The sequence below is a fragment of the Pelophylax lessonae genome, assembly GCF_965119305.1.
Source record: "Pelophylax lessonae genome assembly, chromosome: 4".
NCBI lineage: Eukaryota > Metazoa > Chordata > Amphibia > Anura > Ranidae > Pelophylax > Pelophylax lessonae.
The window spans coordinates 565,552,024-565,572,842 of NC_138771.1; the positions used below are offsets into that span (position 1 = coordinate 565,552,024).

General features: G+C 48.5%; 1 protein-coding gene across 1 annotated transcript in view; it reads left to right on the top strand.

The window, feature by feature from the left end:
- Positions 1-20,819, top strand: part of XPO7 (exportin 7) — a 132,547-nt gene that overhangs the window by 96,757 nt on the left and 14,971 nt on the right. The window contains exons 18-20 of the mRNA XM_082255770.1: positions 7,095-7,203; positions 7,287-7,393; positions 12,643-12,731. Coding sequence (XP_082111896.1) covers positions 7,095-7,203; positions 7,287-7,393; positions 12,643-12,731 — 305 coding nt within the window. The remainder of the gene's footprint in view (positions 1-7,094; positions 7,204-7,286; positions 7,394-12,642; positions 12,732-20,819) is intronic.

The following is a 20,819-nucleotide window of genomic DNA, read 5'->3' on the forward strand; positions in this document are numbered from 1 at the left end:
CGGAGGGATTTTGTTCCACTCTTCTTTACAGATCTTCTCTAAAAAGGTTTCTTGGCAACTCCAAGTTTCAGCTCCCTCCAAAAATTTTCTATAGGATTAAGGCCTGGGGACTGGCTGGGCCACTCCGTGACCTTATTGTGCTTCTTCTTGAGCCACTCTTTTGTTGCCTTGGCAGTATGTTTTGGGTCATTGTCATGCTGCAAGACCCATCCATGACCCATCTTCAGTGTTCTGGCTGAGGGAAGAAGGTTCTCATCCAAGATTTTACAATACATGGCCCTGTAAATTGGCCCCTCAAAGTCGGCCTGTACCTTTTTAGCAGACAATCTGCCCCAAAGCATCATGTTTCACCTCTGTGCTTGACTGTAGGGATGATGATCTTAGGGTCATAGTCAGCATTTTTCTTCCTTCAAACACAGCCAGTCAAGTTAATGCCAAAGAACTCAATTTTGGTCTCATCTGACCACAGCACTTTCTACCAATCCTCCTCTGAACCATTTAAATGTTCATACAGAGACTGACCTTGCCGCTTTGAGGGGGCAATGAATGGGTCCATGTATTGTAAAATCTGGAATGAGACCCTTTTTCCCTCAGCCAGAACACTGAAGATGGGTCTTTCAGCATGACAATGACCCAAAACATACCACTAAGGCAACAAAGGAGTGACTCAAGAAGATGCAAATTAAAGTCATGACCTTAATCCTATAAAAAATATATGGAGGGAGCTGAAACTTCGAGTTGCCAAGCAATAGCCAAGAAACCTTAAGGGCTCTTTCACACGGGCGTTCCGTATGTCCGTTTTTCATCCCATCCGTTTGCGGATGAAAAATGGACATAATGTATCTCTATGTAAATACGGATGTCATCGGATGATCATCCTCTGACATCCGTTTTTTTGTCAGTTCAGTTCAGTTTTTTTGAACGGAGGAGAACCCTATTTTTTCTTCCTTTCAAAAAACGGAACTGAAGCAAAAACGGATGTCAGTGGTGTCATCCGCAGACATCCGTATTTACATGGACATGCATTATGTCAGTTTTTCATCCGTAAACGGATGGGATGAAAAACGGACATACGGACCGGATGACACAAGTGTCATCCGTGTCCGTTACAAAAAAAAAAAAAGGACCTGATCGGGCAAAAAAAAAGGAACGCCCGTGTGAAAGAGCCCTAAGGATTTAGCGAAGATCTGTAAAAGAGTGAACCAAAATCCCACCTGAGATGTTTGCGCAAACCTGGTCACCAACTACAAGAAACATCTTGCCTCTGGTTGCCAACAAGGGTTTTTCCACCAAATACAAACTGCAACTCATTGTATCGTGTGTTTTTCTGGATTTTTGGTTGATATTCTGTCTTTATTTACACCTATGATATAGAAACCTAATTTCTTTGTAAGTGTGCAAACTTACAAAATGTGCAGGGGATCATATAATTCCCCCACTGTGTGTGTATAAAGATAGTGTATGAATTTTCTCTTTACCCCTAAGCAAGTTAAATGCCGAACTGCTGGTTAATAAACTAGAAACCATATAGTGTGTTTTAGCAAGGAGAAAATGTTTTCTCTATCGCTCATTGACAGACGTAGTCCTCGGTGATACAGCACCTTCGGGTTATGTTGCCTCCACAGGAGCAGGACTAGACAGGAAATTAAAATGCTCTGGCCACACCCTAGGGGCAGTCCCAGAGGGTATATCCTCTCTCTCTCTGCCTCAGCAAATCAGTTATTTTCTGTCTAGTTAGGAGTAAGGACCTAGATACCTTGCTGGGATCTTCGGTCCTGGCAAGATTTTTTTCTTAAAAGATTTTTTAGACAGCTTTTTTTCTCCAGTGTTCCTGTGAGATCTTCAAGCAAGAAAGCTGAACTGGGCGACGGGCTGGATGTTGAGATCCGGTGGTCACCCCAGTTCAGCCTACGAGCGCGTGCAGGCCATAGCTCCGCGCTGGGTCGGCCGCGACAAAGTCCCATTAAGGGACTGACCTCGCGAGTTAAACGTCTCGCTGAAACGCCAAAGACCATGAGTCACGGCGTCCATATCGGTCGACAGACCTCCCGCCCCGGTGGAGAGGGGTACTGTCAGGAGTTGGTGCCCGCCTGGTTCCGGTATGGTGAGTAGTATGTTCCCCCTTTTCCCCTGACGGGTCTTGTGGTGAACGCGGGCCCCTCTCTGTATGGTGAGATAGTCCCCCTCTATCCTATAACATGACACAGATCCCCCTATTTTGAGTGTGATTTTATGTGCAAAGAGCCAGGAGGCTTGGTTTGGGAGCTAACAATCTAATTGTATACATGTTTAAAAGATTGTAATCAGTGGCATTCTGGGAATCTTACTGTGATAAAAATAAGGTACCTACCAGTCAGAAGCCACGGACATGTAGACTGCCTTCCTAAATCAGATCTCCAGCTATAAGCAGGCCTTCCGAACAGCCATGCGGTCTGCCAGGGCCGGTACCGCCAACCACGCCGAATCCCCATGCAGAGAGAGTGTTGTGTGCCCTGCAGCACACCGCTATTCAGTACAGGCCGCCGCCATTTTTTTTTGCTGGATTGCACGAGCCGCCATTTCTGTCTCCAGCATGGGGGCGGCCATGTTTGAGGTGATCCAAACACCTCGTGGAGCTAGGGGAGGCGCCGGAAGGCGTGCAGAGGGGCGGAGCCGCCTCCTTTCTTCCTGGGCAGCCAGCCAAAAGACTTCCTGTTTGTCAAGACAGCGCTGTAACCTGTTGCAGTTAAACTCTGAGCATCAAGTGGTGAGCCTGGGGGTCTATCTCTCTCTCTCTCTCGATCGATAGGGATCCCTAGCAGGTAACACTAAGGGGCTTTTGTGGCGCTGGGGGTCTGAAAAAAAAAAAGAAAAGTTTTTTATTTTTTATATTATCCAGGAAGTGACTGGAATTATCATGGACCCTGCCACACATATTCCCCCACCTGTTTCCCTCGAGGGGGCCACGGGACCCGCCGGTGCACAGAGTGTAGAGGCATTTACAGCAATTTTGGAGTCTATGGTGGCTCGGGTGGAGGCGGCCTGTCAGGGACGGGGGTCAAGGAAGCGACCCCCGCCTACCCCTATACTATCTGACACCTCTGACTCAGATTCAGAGATGGTCACTGCAGTTGCAGGTCCCTCTGCAAGGGCTGTTACCTCAGGTAAAGCTCCCTCAGACAGTGAGGAGGACATTTCTTCTCCCGCTATAATTCAGGAAGAAGCATTGGTGGACGCACTAGTTGTGGCAGTGCAGGAAACCTTAAAACTTGAGGCTTTACCGGCAGAGGCAACTGAAACGGAGATTCCTTTTGGTACTAACAAGCCCATCAAAACGGTGAAGGTTTTTCCTGTACCCAAGTGTTTTGGTAATAAGATTAAAGGAGAATGGGAGCATTCTAAACGTACCTTTACTATTTCCAAGCGTATTGCTAGACGCTATCCGTTTGAGGAATCCATCATTAAGAAATGGACGGTACCACCAGTGGTGGATCCACCTATTTCCAGGCTGAATAAAGCCACGGTTATCCCAGTGGAGGACACTTCGTCCTTTAAGGATCCGGTGGATCGAAAGATGGAAGCAGAGTCCCGCACCATCTTCTCTCTGATAGGGTCAGCATTTAGACCAGTAATTGTTATTGGTCTAGTTTCCCAGACACTTACGGAATGGGCGAGAATGGTACGCCAAGACCTTAGGGGAAAAGATATTCCCCAGGAGACATCTGATTTGATGGAACAGATTATACAAGGGCTACAGTTTATCTGTGACGCAGCCTTGGACACTACTCCCCTATTAGGGCATGCATCTATGTCAGCGGTTATCCTCAGACGTGTGCTGTGGTTAAAATGCTGGTCAGCTGACCTAGGTTCCAAAAAGACCTTGACAAATCTCCCCTTTCAGGGGAATCGTCTATTTAGGGCCACCCTAGATGAAATCATTAAGGATGCCACTGGGGGCAAGAGCACTTTTTTGCCACAGGCTGCTAAAGCTAAGGGACCTCGCAACAAGCGAGGACCTTTCTTTACCGCCCATAAAGGGCGCCCGGCTGGAACAAGCAGAAAAGGCAAGACTCCTCCAGGAGGGTTCAAGAAGGGCTGGTCGGATAAACAGAGGACCAACTCAGCCAAACCCGAAGCAAAGGAGTACACAGCCTGAAGGTGCGCCCCCACCCGGTTTCAGGGTGGGGGGACGTTTTCACCGGTATTCAGGACATTAGATCGAGCATCAACTACTACTACCGGTGCGATTCTTCCCTTCCAACATTTAAGTACTACAGGAAGCGGTAGTTACCGTTCCCTGAATAGATCTTTTCCTTTACCTTTTCCTAAGATTAGTCCCAATGCCTCACAGGAATCGGATCTGGTTGACCAGACAGGCCAAGAAGCCTCTAGTCGGGTGACTTCGGTCCCTGAGGTTCAACCAGAAAAGATCACCCTTCCTGATAACAATCAGGTATCTGATAAATGTGTGGGAACAGAAAACGACCAGACTTTCTCGGATGGTCGGGGCCAGATACCTCTAGGGACCCCTGGTTCAGATCCAATCAGCGCCAGTGGTCCTAGAAATTCTAGGCTGGCCTCGTCAAGCCGAACCTGGCCGACTTGGACATGCTAGTCGCAGACGTTCCGTGGGAACTTCGTCTCAGGGAGTGTCTGTGGTCTCAAGGACCAATTTACCATCGTGCTTTACAGTCGCTGGTTTTAATGGCCTGGCCATTGAGACCCAAGTACTGAAGGACAGAGGTTTGTCTGCTTCAGTCATTCCTACCCTTATTAAAGCAAGGAAAGCGACTTCCAGCAAGGTCTATTATCACACATGGAAGACTTATATTGCGTGGTGCGAATCTTTAGGATTTCCTCCACGTACCTATTCGGTGACTCGAATATTGGCTTTTTTGCAACAAGGGGTTGAGCAGAAGCTAGCCTTGAGCACCATCAAGGGTCAAGTTTCAGCATTAGCAATCTTCTTTCAGAAACCTTTAGCTACCAAGTCCTTGGTGCGGAATTTCATCCAGGGGGTGCGGCACCTGGCTCCACCAGTCCGCGCGCCCTTACCGCCCTGGGATCTTAATTTAGTTTTGTCGGTTCTACAGAAACCTCCCTTTGAAAACATCAGGGAGATTCCCTTGCTTACTTTATCCCAGAAGGTGGCCTTCTTGGTGGCTATCACTTCTGCTCGCAGGGTGTCAGAACTGGCTGCATTATCATGCCAGTCCCCATACCTAGTGATTCATAGGGATAAGGTAGTACTTCATCCTAAGCCATCCTTTCTTCCTAAGGTGGTTTCAGATTTTCATCTGAATGAAGATATTGTACTACCTTCCTTGTGTCCTCAGCCCAAGCATCATCGGGAACATGCGTTGCATTCCTTAGATGTGGTTCGGGCAATCAGGGTATACCTGAAAGCTACGGAATCATTCCGTAAGACGGATTCACTTTTTGTGATCACGGATGGCCCCAGAAAGGGTTTGCCTGCATCTGCCGCGACCATTGCCAAATGGATTAGACAGACGGTGGTACAGGCTTATTCTATTAAGGGTCAGAGTCCTCCGTTCCCTGTTAGGGCGCACTCCACTCGAGCGCTCAGTACTTCCTGGGCCTTTCGCCATCAGGCATCAGTGGTCCAGGTATGTAAGGCGGCCACCTGGTCGTCGGTACATACCTTTACAAAATTCTATAAAATTGATGTGACGGCATCGGCGGATGCCTCATTTGGCCGCAAGGTTTTGCAGGCCGCAATTTGAGGAGACCGGTGGTCTACCTCGAGGGTTTTTTTCTGTTTGAAAAAAAAAAAAAAAAAAAATTTTCTTTTTTGTTGAGTCTCATCATTAAGGATGAGCATTGTAAACTTCTAGTTGGCACCGGTTGGGCCTTCTAGATTAGGATTTGATTTTCATTTTCCCACCCCTCATTTGTGATACTGCTCTGGGACGTCCCGAAGGTGCTGTATCACCGAGGACTACGTCTGTCAATGAGCGATAGAGAAAAATGGATTTTTGTAAAATCTTACCGTAAAATCCTTTTCTCTTAGCTCATTGACAGACGTAGTCCCCGCCCCTCTGTTTTTGAGTTGGGTATGGTTAAAATCTCTAAAGACTGCTTTTTAACATAACTGATTTGCTGAGGCAGAGAGAGAGAGGATATACCCTCTGGGACTGCCCCTAGGGTGTGGCCAGAGCATTTTAATTTCCTGTCTAGTCCAGCTCCTGTGGAGGCAACATAACCCGAAGGTGCTGTATCACCGAGGACTACGTCTGTCAATGAGCTAAGAGAAATGGATTTTACGGTAAGATTTTACAAAAATCCATTTTTTTTTTTTTTTTTTTTTTTTTTTAAATGCCTCCCACTTTCCTGTTTCTCAAGTATAACTCCGCACATACTGTGGGTGACCAATATAACAAGACATAGCAAAGGGTAAAGGGCTGGTTCACCTGTACAGGAAAAAATGAAAACGTGAGCTAACACCGTACACCCTCCTCATCCCTCCAGTCCCCTGTGTACTTGCCTCTGTCGATGCTGAGCTGTCAGAGCACACGCAACTCGGCACACTCAACATGCACTGTTCCAGCGGTCAAGGGATTTCAAATCCCTACTTTTCTCCCTCTTCTCTGTGCTGCACTTCTTGGGATGGACGAGCCATTATGATTGGTTAGCGCCTGCATAGTGAATCGCTCGGGTTCGTCCCAGAAGCACCGCACAGACGAGCAGGGTTTTAGAATCCCTGGAGCGCTGTGCCGGCTACATGGTCTCTGACAGCTCAGCATCGACCGAGGTAAGTACACAAGGGATGTGGGGAGTTGGGAAAGATATATAAGGTGTTCACAGAAAAAAAAAAACGTAAAGATTAACCCTTTAGGGTTTTTCCCTCAAGCACATATCCTCGCTGCATATGGTGGTAGCTTACATCAATATATAAAAATGTGTTCTGTTCACAATAGCAAGCGTTGCTCAGTTTTGATTTTGATTTCCCAATCTAGAGTAATAAATGGGACTTGAAGTGATGGCACTCAAAAAATGTTTCCTATGGCTGATGCAAATGATAAATGGTTAGCATCTTGTGGATGGTGTCATTTTGTGAGCAAGACCTACAGTAATGTCTTTATATTGTGTTACAGAGCGAACACTTCTCTTTCCTGGGAATTAACAGCCAATCAAATTTGTCAGATATGCGCTGCCGCACTACCTTCTACACAGCACTGGGGCGCCTCCTCATGGTGGATTTAGGTACTGTTGCCTTATTAAGCCTTGTTGATTTTTACCCTTGTCTCTAGCTGTGTCATTGTTTACACTGTCCTTATTGTCTTTAGGAGAGGATGAGGAACAGTTTGCTCAGTTCATGATGCCTCTCACTGCTGCCTTTGAATCAATGGCTCAAATGTTCAACAGCAACAACTTTAATGAGCAGGAAGCCAAGGTAATGTGAATTTGTTGCGTCAGAGTGATTTACACATCAGTTACCCATGGACCCTGCAGACTTTTGGCCCAGTGAATATTTCTGAACTGCTTCGATTTGTAACCAGACAATAAGCTGTTAGATAATAATCAATAACACTGAAAGGTTGTTTTTTTTCCGTTTAACCCAGCTGGCTAAACGAAAAAAAACTTGACAGATTGCTGTACTAACACAATGTTAGTGCAGTGATTTCCCCTATTGTGATTTTATGTTCCGACAATGGCCCCCGGCCTCGGGGGGAGAGAGAGAGAGTCATGTGGTGTCGGGGGTTTCCTGTGGTGTCAGTACATGTGGGGGTCAGTTGGGTGCAGAGGGGTAGCTTGTGGTGGTAGGGGGGTGCAGAGGAGTGCTCTGTGGTCTCGGAGGGGGATGTGAGGGGAACCTTTTGCTGTCACTGGGGTGAAGAGGGGTATCCTAGCAGGGAGGGGAGCAGACTCCAGCACACCACAACATACACACCAAAAACTCCAGCCCCAACAACTCAAGTGTCAACTCCCCACTCCCCGAGAGCCCCAAAGGGACATGTATCCCCCAAAATCAGCCCTCCCAGCAGCATGCCAGGCTCCAGCCACCTCCATGTGCAATCTCAAGATCTGCCACTTCCGTCGCTGAAAACAGTCTTGCTGGCTCCTAACTTTTTTAGCTGGCTCCTAGATTTAAGCAAATTTCTCTATCATTCATTGATGGGACGTAGTCTCTGATCCATATTAGTAGGGTTATGCTGCCCCCTACAGGAGTAGGACAATAGGCAGAAAAAAGTTCTGGCTATGCCTATGGGCAGTCCCAGGGGGGTATACCCTCTCTCTTCCTGCATAAGATATCAGTTTTAATCTGCCTAGTAAGGCAGTGAGGACCTAGTTCCCTGCTGGGATCTCTGGTCCTGGCAAATTTTCTTTTTTTTTTTCTAGATAATTTTTATTTTAGTTGGCTTTTCTCCGGATTTGTTCCTGTGAGATCTACAAGCAACTATGTCGAGTCTGGGCGACGGGCTGGATGTATAGATCCAGTGGTCACCCCAGCCGGCCAACGAGCTCGCGCAGGCCTTAGCTCCGCGCTCGGTCGGCCACGAGAGTCCCACTGGATGGTGACTGGCCCTGCGAGTTGAACGTCTTGCCAGGTCGCATACGACCGGGTCTAGGCCCGAGTCGCAGCGTTCCTATTTGGCCGACAGCTCCCTACTTCGACAGGGAGGGGTTCTGTCAGGAGATGGCGCCCGCCCTTTCTGGTATGGTGAGTAAATGTTCCCCCCTCTTCCCCGGATTTTGGAGGGGACGCGGGCCCTTCCCTGGGACGGCCGGACTCTCACATTCCTGGGTTCCCCTCTGCCCTGTCATGCACCCTCTCTTCTACCTGCTCCCCTCACTTCTGGGGACTATTGGGCCTACTCCCGGGGGCTGGGACCACGCTTCAGGCCGGATGTGGAGGCGGGGGGGTGCGCTGCTGGCGCCGGACGAAGGATTGTGCGGGGGGTCTCTATCTGATCCTCCAGGGCCCACCTGCCAAATCGATCGTGCTTTGAAGTCTGGGGGGTCCCCACGAGAGGCCCCAGTTGCTCTGCAGGATGCGCGGAGCCACCATTTTCTTGTAGCCTCATGGACTGAGCAGATCAGCGTCCATCTTGGTACACCCGGTATGGCCATTTTGCAGTGGCCTTCTCTAATAGGAATCAGAATGTGTGAGTTCCTGGAGGTGTTTTTTTTTTTTTGGGGTGGATCCCCTCCCTATACCCTGGGCTGTTTCTCGGATCCTCCCCTTTTGGATCGAGATTGCTGCGGACATGTGCTGTGCAGACGTTCTGGGCCTCCTGGTGCTTCTTTGGTAGGGTGTCGAAACTGGCGACGTTGTCCTGTCCTCCTTATTTGGTGGTTCACAGAGATAAAGTGGTACTTCGTCCGGATCCATCCTTCCTGCCGAATGTGGTTTCCACTTTGTGTTACCCTCTTTGTGTCCTAAGCCATAACATCCTAAGGAATTTGCACTGCATAGTCCTGGATGTGGTTCGGGCAATCAGGGTGTACTTGGAGAGAGAGTCTTTTCGGAAGTCAGATTCGCTCTATGTACTCACGGATGGTCCAAAGAAAGGGCTGCCTGCGTCTGCTGCGACTATTTCCAGATGGATCAGACAGTGGTGCAGGATTATTCAATTAAGGGTCAGGTACCTCCTTTCCCTATTAAGGCGCATTCTACTCGGCCGCGTAGTGCTTCCTGGTCTTTTCGCCATCCGGCATCTGTGCTTTAGGTTTGCAAGGCGGCTACCTGGTAGTCTGTTCACACCTTTACCAAATTTTAGAAGGTGGATGTGCTGGCATCTGCAGATGCCTCTTTTGGCCACAAAGTTTTGCAGGCTGCTGTTTAGGGGGCTTCTTGGCCTTCCTTGTGGGTGTTTACTATTTTTTTCAGGTGGGCCTCATCTTGTTCTGATGAGTCCTATGTTGCCTGGTTGGCTATGTTTAGCCTTGGGAACTTAATTTTTCTGCTGTTCCCACCCCTCATTTTATGTCACTGCTTTGGGACGTCCCTACTGATATGGATCAGAGACTGCGTCCGTCAATGAACGAAAGAGAAAACTTGATTTTTGACTTACCGTAAAATCCTCTTCTCTTAAAGAGGAAGTAAACCCTCCTCTGCAACTTTTACCTATAGGTAAGCCTATGATAAGGCTTACCTAGAGGTACTGTAAATATCTCCTAAACATGTACCGTTTAGGAGATATTTACCTTACATGCATCCAGTGACATCACTGGCGCATGCACTCTGAAGGAACGGCCGCTGGTGCCGTTCCTTCAGAGCCCCGTACCGTGACCGTCGGCTACCGCGCGCGGGAGTGACGTCACCGCGGCTCCTGCCAATCAGATGGCCGGATGCCGCGATCCTGGAAGACGGGCAACTGGACATGTCATACAGGTAAGCGGGCGGCATGGCGGGGCTCATTCTAAGGCCAGTATTTCATAATGAGCTAGTATGCGTTGCATACTAGCTCATTATGTGTTTCTCTTTCAGCTTGAAGAAAAATTTTTTATTGGGTTTACAACCTCTTTAACTGCTTGCCGACCGCCACAAGTAGATATACTGCGGCGGTCAGCCCCAGCCAGGCAAAGTGACGTATATATACGTCACTAGCCTGTGACCGGTTTGTGAGCCAATAGCGGGCGAGCGCGCGCCCGCCGCGGCTCGTTCACGGAGGAGTCCGCGCGTGTGACCGGCGGACCCGATGTCTGCCGGTCACACTACGATCGTCGGTAGAGCGGGAGAAAGGCGGGCGGCTTATGTAAACAAGCCGCCTGTCATTCTCCCCTGTGTAAAAATGGAGATCAGACGGTTCTAATATGTAGAACCGTTGATCTCTGTTTTTACAATAGGAGACCTGTCCCACTACAGTTAGAATCACGCCCCTAGGGCACACTTAACCCCTCCCTCTCCAATACAGTTAACCCCTTCCCTGCCAGTCATTTTTACAGTAACCGTGCATATTTATAGCACTGATTACTGTAGTAATGTCACTGGTACCCCCAAAAGTGTCAAAAATGTCAGTCAAGGGTCCGATCTGTCCGCCGCAATGTCGCAGTACCGCAAAAAAATAATCGCAGATCGCCGCCATTACTCGTTAAAAAAAAAACACCAAAAATGACAAAAATCTTTCCCTTTGTTAGTAAAGGCGATAACTTTTGCGCAAACCAATCAAAATACGCTTTTTGCGATTTTTTTTTTTTTTTTTTTTTTTTTTTTTTTTCCAAACATATGTAGCATAAAACAAATTGGCCGAAAATGTTAATTTTGATTTTTTACATTTTTTTGGGGGGGAATTTCATGAAAAATGTGAAAAATATTGTTTTTGTAAAATTTACGCTTTTTTTGTTTATAGCGCATGATCAAAAAATCGCACAGGTGATCAAATACCACCAAAAGAAAGCTCTGTTTGTGGGAAAAAAAGGACGTGAAATTCGTTTAGGTACAGCGTCGCACGACCGCGCAATTGTCCGTTAAAGTCACGCAGTAAAAAAATCGCAAAAAAAAAACCCTGGTCGGAATGGGGGTAAAATCTTCCGGGGTTTAAGTGGTTAAGTTAATTGACGGACGCAGTACCTGCCCCTCTATTTTAAGTTTGGTATTATTTCTCTGACACTGCTTTGATACAAAACTGACATCCTATGCAGGAAGAGAGAGGGTATACCCCCTGGGACTGCCCATAGGCGTAGCCAGAACTTTTTTCTGCCTAGTGTCCTACTGCTGTATGGATCAGAGACTGCGTCTGTCAATGAACTTGAGAGAAAAGGATTTTACGTTAAGTCAAAAATACAGTTTTTACAAGCCCTGACCTAATTTTTTTTTTTGTGCCTCAAGTGTGCTACTCTGCCCCCTTTTCCAAATTATATATTCAATTTACCTGTGCTCTAGCGGTTTCTGAGCCATCAGCTGCACAGACCGATTACAGGTTACTAAAATCTTTGTCTAATGAGCTTTCCTTGAGGAGTGGCAGTCTACTGCTATTTCTCCCAGGTTAAAGGAGACTTTCCGCTCCTGTTAATGCAGTGTGCGCCACCCTGAAGCTAGATGATCAGCCTGTTGCTTCTACTATTGCTGTTTCTGGTCTTGGGTGTTATAAGGCCATTTTGACCATAAACTCCTTCCCTTTGCACTCGCTTTTCCATTTATTTTTTTTACAAAGATTATAAATGCCCTAATAGGTTGTGTACTCCCTAAGCACAACATCTTGACACTTAAGGCAACATGGTTTTTTTTTTATTTTTTTATTCAGGATTCAAATGCAGAAGTGCCTTGACTGGTTTAAAGTCTGGTAAAGGTACAACAAGGCAACAAGGTGTCTGTATATTTTAAGTAATTCGGATCTTTTTTGTTTTATCTAAAAGAGCATATTGCCTGAGTTAAAAGGCACAAGTTGAAGTGGTCGCTGGTAGGGATGAACTCGGGTGTGTTCGGATCGTAGTCCCAATCCACCTGAGCAATCCCTCCAGGAAGCTGTCCCTGCACATTACCAATCATAGGTACTGAGGCATTTCCTGGCCTGCAGCTGCACATACACATGCTGCCTGTGATTGGCGGTGAGCAGCGGCAGCTTCTTGGTGGGATTGCTTAGGTGGGTGGAGACTACGGTCCGAACACGCCTAAGCCCATCCCTACTCACTGGCATTTAACACATGCTAGAAAATGTTTTCTGTACTCATTTTAACAATATTCTCTTTCATGTCTAGAGAAGTCTAGTGGGGTTGGTGAGAGACTTGCGAGGAATCGCCTTTGCATTTAATGCCAAGAGTAGCTTTATGATGCTGTTTGACTGGATGTATCCTTTCCAAGGTTGAGTTGGTCATTAGTTCGCTTGCCCCTGATGTATTCGAGGAATTCTGGTAAAAACTACGGAATTGCGTTCATTTGGTAACATAACTTAAAGCCGTATTAAACTCAAAATCAAAAATGTAATCTATTTCAGCTTACCAGTTAGATGTGGTGACTAGGGATGATCGAACTTTTGAAAAGTTCGGTTCGACCAGAACACCCGAATTTCAGGAAAGTTCGGTTTGGATTCCAGAACCCCATTGAAATCAATGGGACCCGAACTTCTGGAATCAAAAAACACCAATTTGAAGCCCTAAAACCCAATAAATGCCCCTAAAAAGTGCCTAGGGTTCTGGGTCATGCCCCAGGGACTATTAATCACACAAAAAAAGTTCTTAAAAATTGTCGTTTTTGATAGAGAGCCAATTATTGAAAAAATTTAAAAAAAAAGAGATTTCTTTGTATTTAGTGTCTGGGGGGTCTAAAAGGTGTACCTGTGAAGTTTCAGCTCTGTAGCATGTCCAGAACCAGAATTATAGCATACCAAACCTTCAAAAATGACTTTTTTGCTTAACCGCACCTTTCTTTTGCTCCTAATCAACGGCACAGCCAATGTGTATGATGGGGACATAATGCAGTGCACTGGGAACAAGATTAGAGTTTTTTTTGTAAAAAGGTGCGGTCTCTTTAAATGTGCATATAATTAACGGGTGTATTTCCACAATGGGGCTATTATTACCAAATGTTTTCAAGAAGTCCAAAGATGTATGTAGTTGCACTTTATTTCATGTAAAATGGTGCACTTTAACTTAAATTCTCACAAGAAACAGACATATATGCACGGATACATTGAGGGTTAGGGGTAGGGGCCACAATGTAGTGCAGAGTGAACAAGATTAGAGATGTTTTGGATGAATACTGTTGTCTCTTGACTTTGAATAGAAGTAAAGGATGCTTAAAAATTGGGCCTTTGGTGGTGCCGACGATGCCTTGACACCATATCCCTATGAAAGTGCTGGTAATGAAGGCAATAATTGCCTTTGTAAGGAAAAAAATTACAATGATATGCATCTGTGTGACAGGTGCGCAAAAATTGTTGTTTGTGTCAGGATTCGAACCCGTGACCAGCCACATCCCATGTGGTAGCCCTGCTTACTAGGCTACCGTCCTCTCTGGACTTTCCTCCCTGAACATTCTTCCCTGAACATTCTTCCCTGAAGCCTATTATTCAACCTTAGTCTTGCCAAGCCTTGCTCATCACCCTTGATTCCTGACACCTGGTACTTCCCTATATAAGTCCAGCCCCGTGCACTCAAGCTTGCTGATTATTGAGCTCCTGAGCCCTGATCGAGCTTCTCCTCATCTGCTGCTCTATCTACTACCACAAATCCAACGCTGACCAGGAATTGACTACCGACTACTCTTCTGCTTTGTCCCTACCTACTGAACTGCTACCTCTGTTGCTGATCCGGATTGTCTGACCACGCTTACTGCTGCCTGCCCCGACCTTTGGCTCGTCTGACTTCTCTCTGGTTATCCCTTGTCTGCTCCTCCGCCTTCGGACCAAACCTGCATTCTGCCTGGCTGGGTGATCCTGAGGACCGTGTCCTGGTGTTAGCTTGCAGCGCAGTCTATCCCCACCATCAGGGGCTCTAGTGAAAACCAGCTATCACTTAGTTTCCGCACCTCAGGTGAACCCGTGTCCTCAGCAGAGTACTACCTGGTGTCCATCCGGCATCCAGCACCGCTACCACCGTAGCCAACCTGTATTATCTGACCAAGCCTCTGCCAGACTCCCTGCACCTACTATCGGCCTGCGGTCCTTGCCACTGGGCTCCACTCATACCTCCGGCCAGCAGTCCTCTGACTCAGGTGAGCCTGTAGGATTGTTACAGTTTGGGTGTTGGCGGAGCCATACCACTGTAAGCCCAAAGAGCTGGTGTTGAAGGTGTAAAAATTATGAAGGTGTGCACATGTGGAACAGGTGCGCAAACATGGTAGTTTTGGTGTTGGTGCAGCCTCCCCACCATAACCCCAAAGAGCTGGTGTTGAAGGAGGCCCAAAAATTGTAAAGGTGTGCACCTGTGGAACAGGTTCGCAAACATGGTAGTGTTTTGTTTAGCGTAGCCTCCCCACCGTAACCCCAAAGAGCTGGTGTTGAAGGAGGCCCAAAAATTGTAAAGGTGTGCACCTGTGGAACAGGTGCGCAAACATGGTAGTTTTTGTTTAGCATAGCCTCCCCACCGTAACCCCAAAGAGCTGGTGTTGAAGGAGGCCCAAAAATTGTAAAGGTGTGCACCTGTGGAACAGGTGCGCAAACATGGTAGTTTTGTTTAGCATAGCCTCCCCACCGTAACCCCAAAGAGCTGGTGTTGAAGGAGGCCCAAAAATTGTAAAGGTGTGCACCTGTGGAACAGGTTCGCAAACATGGTAGTTTTTGTTTAGCGTAGCCTCCCCACCGTAACCCCAAAGAGCTGGTGTTGAAGGAGGCCCAAAAATTGTAAAGGTGTGCACCTGTGGAACAGGTGCGCAAACATGGTAGTTTTTGTTTAGCATAGCCTCCCCACCGTAACCCCAAAGAGCTGGTGTTGGAGGCCCAAAAATTGTAAAGGTGTGCACCTGTGGAACAGGTGCGCAAACATGGTAGTTTTTGTTATAACCAAAATGAGGTTCTGTGAACGTAAAGAGAATGAGAGGAGGGTTTGAGGGTGGCACCATGGTCCAGGCTTAAACTGAGGCTCAGCTGCCATATCACAACGATAGCCTAGTCTACAAGGTCTGCATCAGGTGCATCAAAGCTTGATATCCACGACTGATTCATTTTAATGAATGTCAAACGGTCGACTGAGTCGGTGGAGAGTCTCGTTCGATGGTCTGTGACGAATCCTCCTGCTGCGCTGAATGCCCGTTCCGATAGGACACTGGAAGCAGGGCAGGCCAACAACTCCATGGCATACTGGGCCAGTTCTGGCCAGTGGTCTAATCGTAAGACCCAGTATGCCAGTGGATCGGCATCGTCACATGAAAAACCCTCTGTGTCACTTTGTGCCCTCACGTAATTGTCCACCATGTGATGCAGACGCTGTCGATGCGATGTGACAGCTGAGAGGCCTGGGCGGTGAGGACTAAAAAAAGACCGAAAGGCATCCGTCAACCGCACGCCTTCTCCAACGCTCCTCTCGTGACCACCAGTAGAATCCATGGTAGGTTGTCCCCGCCCCTGCACCCTACGGGAGTCGGGGAACGTGTTCACCAGAATCCTCTTGAGACTGTCCTCAAGTGATTTGATCCTTTGGACTCTCTGGGTGGATGGGAAAAGCTCAGAGACTTTAGACTTGTACCGGGGGTCAAGTAGGGTGGCTAACCAATAGTGGTCAGTCTGTTTAATGGCCTTGATTCTGGGGTCCTTTCGCATGCTCTGAAGCATGATGTTTCCCATGCGTCGCAAATTAGCGAAGGCCTGAGAAGCTGACTCCTCGGGGTCACTCAAAACGACATTATCTTGAACGGGCTCCTCCTCCTCCCAGCCACGCACTACTCCAAAGTGTCCCGAGGGAGTCAAACTAGGCCTTGCAGATTGCCGCATGTCTTCCTCCTCCTCCTCAAACCCTGCAAAAGTTCCCGCAGAATCGTCCTCCTCCTCCTCCTCTTCCACCCCTGGATCCTTCTCGGGCCTCTGGGAGCTAGGCATAATGGGGTCAGGATTCTCAGGATAAAGGGGGCCTTGAGAGGCAAGGAAGTCCTCCTCTTCTTCCTGCTGCTCTGCCTCCAGTGCCCTGTCCATAATGCCACGCAGAGTGTGCTCCAACAAAAACAGTACCGGTAGGGTGTCACTGATGCATGCGCTGTCCCGGCTGACCATCCTTGTGGCCTCCTCAAATGGCGAGAGGACAGCGCATGCATCCTTAATCAAAAGCCACTGCCGTGGTGAAAAGAAGCCCAGGCGCGCAGAGCCAGTGCTGGTGCCGTACTCGCATAGGTATTCATTGAGGGCCCTCTGCTGCGTGTACAGGCGCTGCAGCATAGCCAAGGTGGAGTTCCAGCGGGTGGGCATGTCACAGATGAGGCGGTGTACCGGCAGGGGAAACTCGCGATGCACTTCGGCCAAACGTGCAGTGGCACTGTACGACCGCCTGAAGTGACTGCACACCCTTCTTGCCATCCTTAGCACATCCTGCATTCCCGGGTACGAGTTCAAAAACCGCTGTACCACTAGATTCAGGACATGCGCCAGGCATGGCACATGGGTTAACTTTCCCTGACGAAGGGGCAGTGTGCTGCCTGTCCCCTAGACACACAAGCTGCAGCACTGCGTGACACCTTTTGGCCTGAGACATAGAATAGCCCTTTGAACGTTTACGTGGTACCTCATCATATTCAAAGGACCATTCTGCAGAGGAGGGCATGGAGGAGGTAGAGGAGGAGCAGGAGGTGGTAGAAGTGATCGATCTACCCGGATCAGCGACACCACCAGCTGTTTGCAGACGTGGGGGCAACACTGGCTGCAGCACCGAGCCCTGGCTACAATCTCTTCCGCTGGCAAGCAGTGTCACCCAGTGAGCAGTGACAGAAATGTACCGTCCCTGCCCATGTTTGCTTGACCAAGTGTCAGCCGTCAAGTGTATCTTATGGCTGACTGACTTGGCCAGGGACGACACTACATTGCCTTCCACATGTTGGTATAGGGATGGCAGGGCCTTACGGGCAAAGTAATGCCGACTTGGCACCTGCCACTGTGGAACTGCACATTTTGCGAAGTCACGGAAGGGAGCAGACTCTACCAGGTTAAATGGTAATAGTTGCAGAGCCAGTAGTTTAGCAAAACTACTGTTTAGACGCTGGGCATGTGGGTGGCGGGGAGTATACATTTTTTTTCGTTCCAGCATGTGTGGAATCGAAATTTGGCGTCTAGATGTTACAGCTGGTGGTGTGCTGGAGGTAGATGCGACACTGCCTGCTATATCATCATCCCTGTCAGTGGAGGCTGCCAATATGTGACGAGTGACTATAGCAGGGCCAGGAACAGACTGATGTGCAGGTGGAGCAGATGGAGCATGAGGAGGAGCACGAGGAGGACTAGGAGACCGACTGACCGATCTTTGGCCCTTTTGTGGGTTCTTTAAATGCTCCTGCCAACGGGCCGAGTGGTGGGTTGTCAAATGCCTGTTTAGGCAGCTTGTACCCAGGTGGTTGACATTTTTGCCACGTTTTATACCCTTCTTACAAATCTTGCAGATCGCAACTGTTTTGTCTGCATGAAAAGGATGTCTCAAAAAAGGCCCAGCAAGATGAGGTGTGTATAGTGGCCCGGGAGACAACAGGTGCGGCCTTAGATGGAGCGGGCCGTCTGCTCTCCCCTCTTGCTTGCTCTGCCTCCTCCTCAACCTCAGACCCAACATCTGATTCCATCAAAGACTGAGCATCAGGCCTGGCCTGGGAGACAACAGGTGCGGCCTTAGATGGAGCGGGCCGTCTGCTCTCCCCTCTTGCTTGCTCTGCCTCCTCCTCAACCTCAGACCCAACATCTGACTCCATCAAAGACTGAGCATCAGGCCTGGCCCGGGAGACAACAGGTGCGGCCTTAGATGGAGCGGGCCGTCTGCTCTCCCCTCTTGCTTGCTCTGCCTCCTCCTCAAACTCAGACCCAACATCAGACTCCATAAAGGACTGAGCATCAGGCTGGAGTAGATGGCCGACACTGTGGTCAAACAGCTCAGCTGACTCCTCTGTCATGTCTGAAGTTGGGTCTAAGGGAGGACGTGAGGTGGACATGGACTCATCTGTATTTGTTCTGCCAACTGCAGAAGACTGACCACTTTTCTCTGCCTGGGTCACTGTAGTTGCAGATGATGCCGATGATGAGGGTTTGGTCATATAGTCCACCACCTCCTGTACATACTGTGGACGTATAGCTTGGCCACTGCCGGAGAACAATCCAAATGGTGGCCTGGCTGAGGACTGACCACCACGTCCACCCCTGCCTCTAGACACCCTAGAAGCTGTGCCCCTTTCCGCAGCAGGGCCACGTATGCCTTTTCTTGGTCTACCAGGCATATTTGTCACTGATGTGTTGGCAACTGTGTGCGTTGAAAAACGCACACTGCTATGCGACCCACAGTTGTCGCTGGATACAGCACAGCAGATGCGTGTCACGCACAGTAGCAAAGCCTTTTGCACAGTGGACCTAACGCTTTGAACAACAGGCGTTAGGTTGTCACTGATGCGTTGGCAACTGTGTGCGATGAAAAACGCACACTGCTATGCGACCCACAGTTGTCGCTGGATACAGCACAGCAGATGCGTGTCATGCACAGTTGCAAAGGCTTTTGCACAGTGGACCGAACGCTTTGAACAACAGGCGTTAGGTTGTCACTGATGCGTTGGCAACTGTGTGCGGTGAAAAACGCACACTGCTATGCGACCCACAGTTGTCGCTGGATACAGCACAGCAGATGCGTGTCACGCACCGTTGCAAAGGCTTTTGTACAGTGCACCTAACACTTTGAACAACAGGCGTTAAGTTGTCACTGTATTTTGCTGCCTAGCAAGCACGTATACCTGCTGTGATACAGCAGCACTGTGCAACGTGCTCACTAAACAGAACCCTCACACTTTCACTTTCCCTACAGAAACTCAATTATTAAATATAACTAATGTAGTACAAAGTTCCCTAACTACACTAGATATCCCTTTCCACTAAATAGAAAGCTCCATACAGAAGAAGACTGACACTGTCCCTTAAGTTTTTTTTTTTTCAAGGCCCCCACCCACTACGCTTTCTTTAAATTTTCTCTCGTCTCCAAAACCAAAATTTCTCTTACGTCCTCTGACAGTTGCCGCCCATTCATACTGTCTTCACAATTGGGTATTGACCTTCTCCGCAGGAGCAAGCTAGGCAGCAATTTTGTTAATACAACAAACATTAACATATAGATACACCCACAGGGGGCCGTCCCTCTGGCCTATATCCTCCAGCCAGTACCACTCTAATCCAGTTCTTTGCTGCCTAGCGTCAGGAGTAGGCTAGGTTTTCCCTGCTGGGACCTAGTGTCTCAGTTTTTTTTTTTTTTTTTCTTGTTTTATTTCTGAAAAGTATTTTTTTCTTTTAAGATCAGCTTTTTATTTTTTCTCACCTACTCTAGTTAGTCAGAATTTGGAGGACTACAAGCGTCAGCAGAACTGGGCCTCGTACTGGTTAATATAGAACCTTATGGAGTCCTAGTCTTCCATCGAGCGTCGCAGGCTTTTGGTACGCCCAGGCCTCGCAACGACAGTGCCCCTAGAAGCGGGGACGAGCCTGCAAAGTTTTTCCATCTTCGCTGGGATGTCTCAACGTAGGAACACCCGGGGTTGCTAGCATCCTTCCTGGCTGACGGCACCCCCACCCAGGTGGGAGGTCTTCCGTGTCTGGGCAGTGCCCACGTTCACAGTATGGTGAGTACTACTACCCCTCTGTCCCTGGGAACAGGTTTTTGAGGGGGTATTGAGTGGGCCCACACTGGGGATGGTGGTACATGTAAAGTTTGCTGTAATATCCCCCTCATGGCTGTGGGAAGGCCCCCTGTGTCTTACCTTCCCTGTCCCTGCGGGGGCGCTCCTGCGGTGCAGACCGCCATACGGGGGGGGGGGTGTGGGGGCTTCCTTCTCCCCGGGGGTGCTCTGTGCAGATCCCGGTGGGGAACAGTGCGGGCGTTTTCTGTGGCGTTTGGCACTGTTTCGCCCGGCCGCCACGTTTGGTAAGGGCTGGCTGTTTGGCCTCAGAGTTGGGGCAGCGGCCATTTTCCATCATTGCCAGCGCCGAACGGGCGTTATCTTTAGTGTGGGCGTCTTTCCTGTCTGGGCAGTGGCCATTTTCTAAGTGCTTTTCCTGCATTTGACTCTATCAGGCACCATTTTTTTGTGGCTCAGGGCTGGCTTTTTCCTCTAGGGGCGTGAGGTCACTTCCTCTTTATAATCAGCTTTCTCAAAAGCAGCGTGGCCAGTATAGGGACACTGTGGGGGGATTTCTTTCTTTCTATATTTCTGCCAGCACTCTTTTGTTAGTTTAGCTTTAGTTAAGAGAAGGGTCTCCACCTGTAGTGCAGTTTGCGATAGG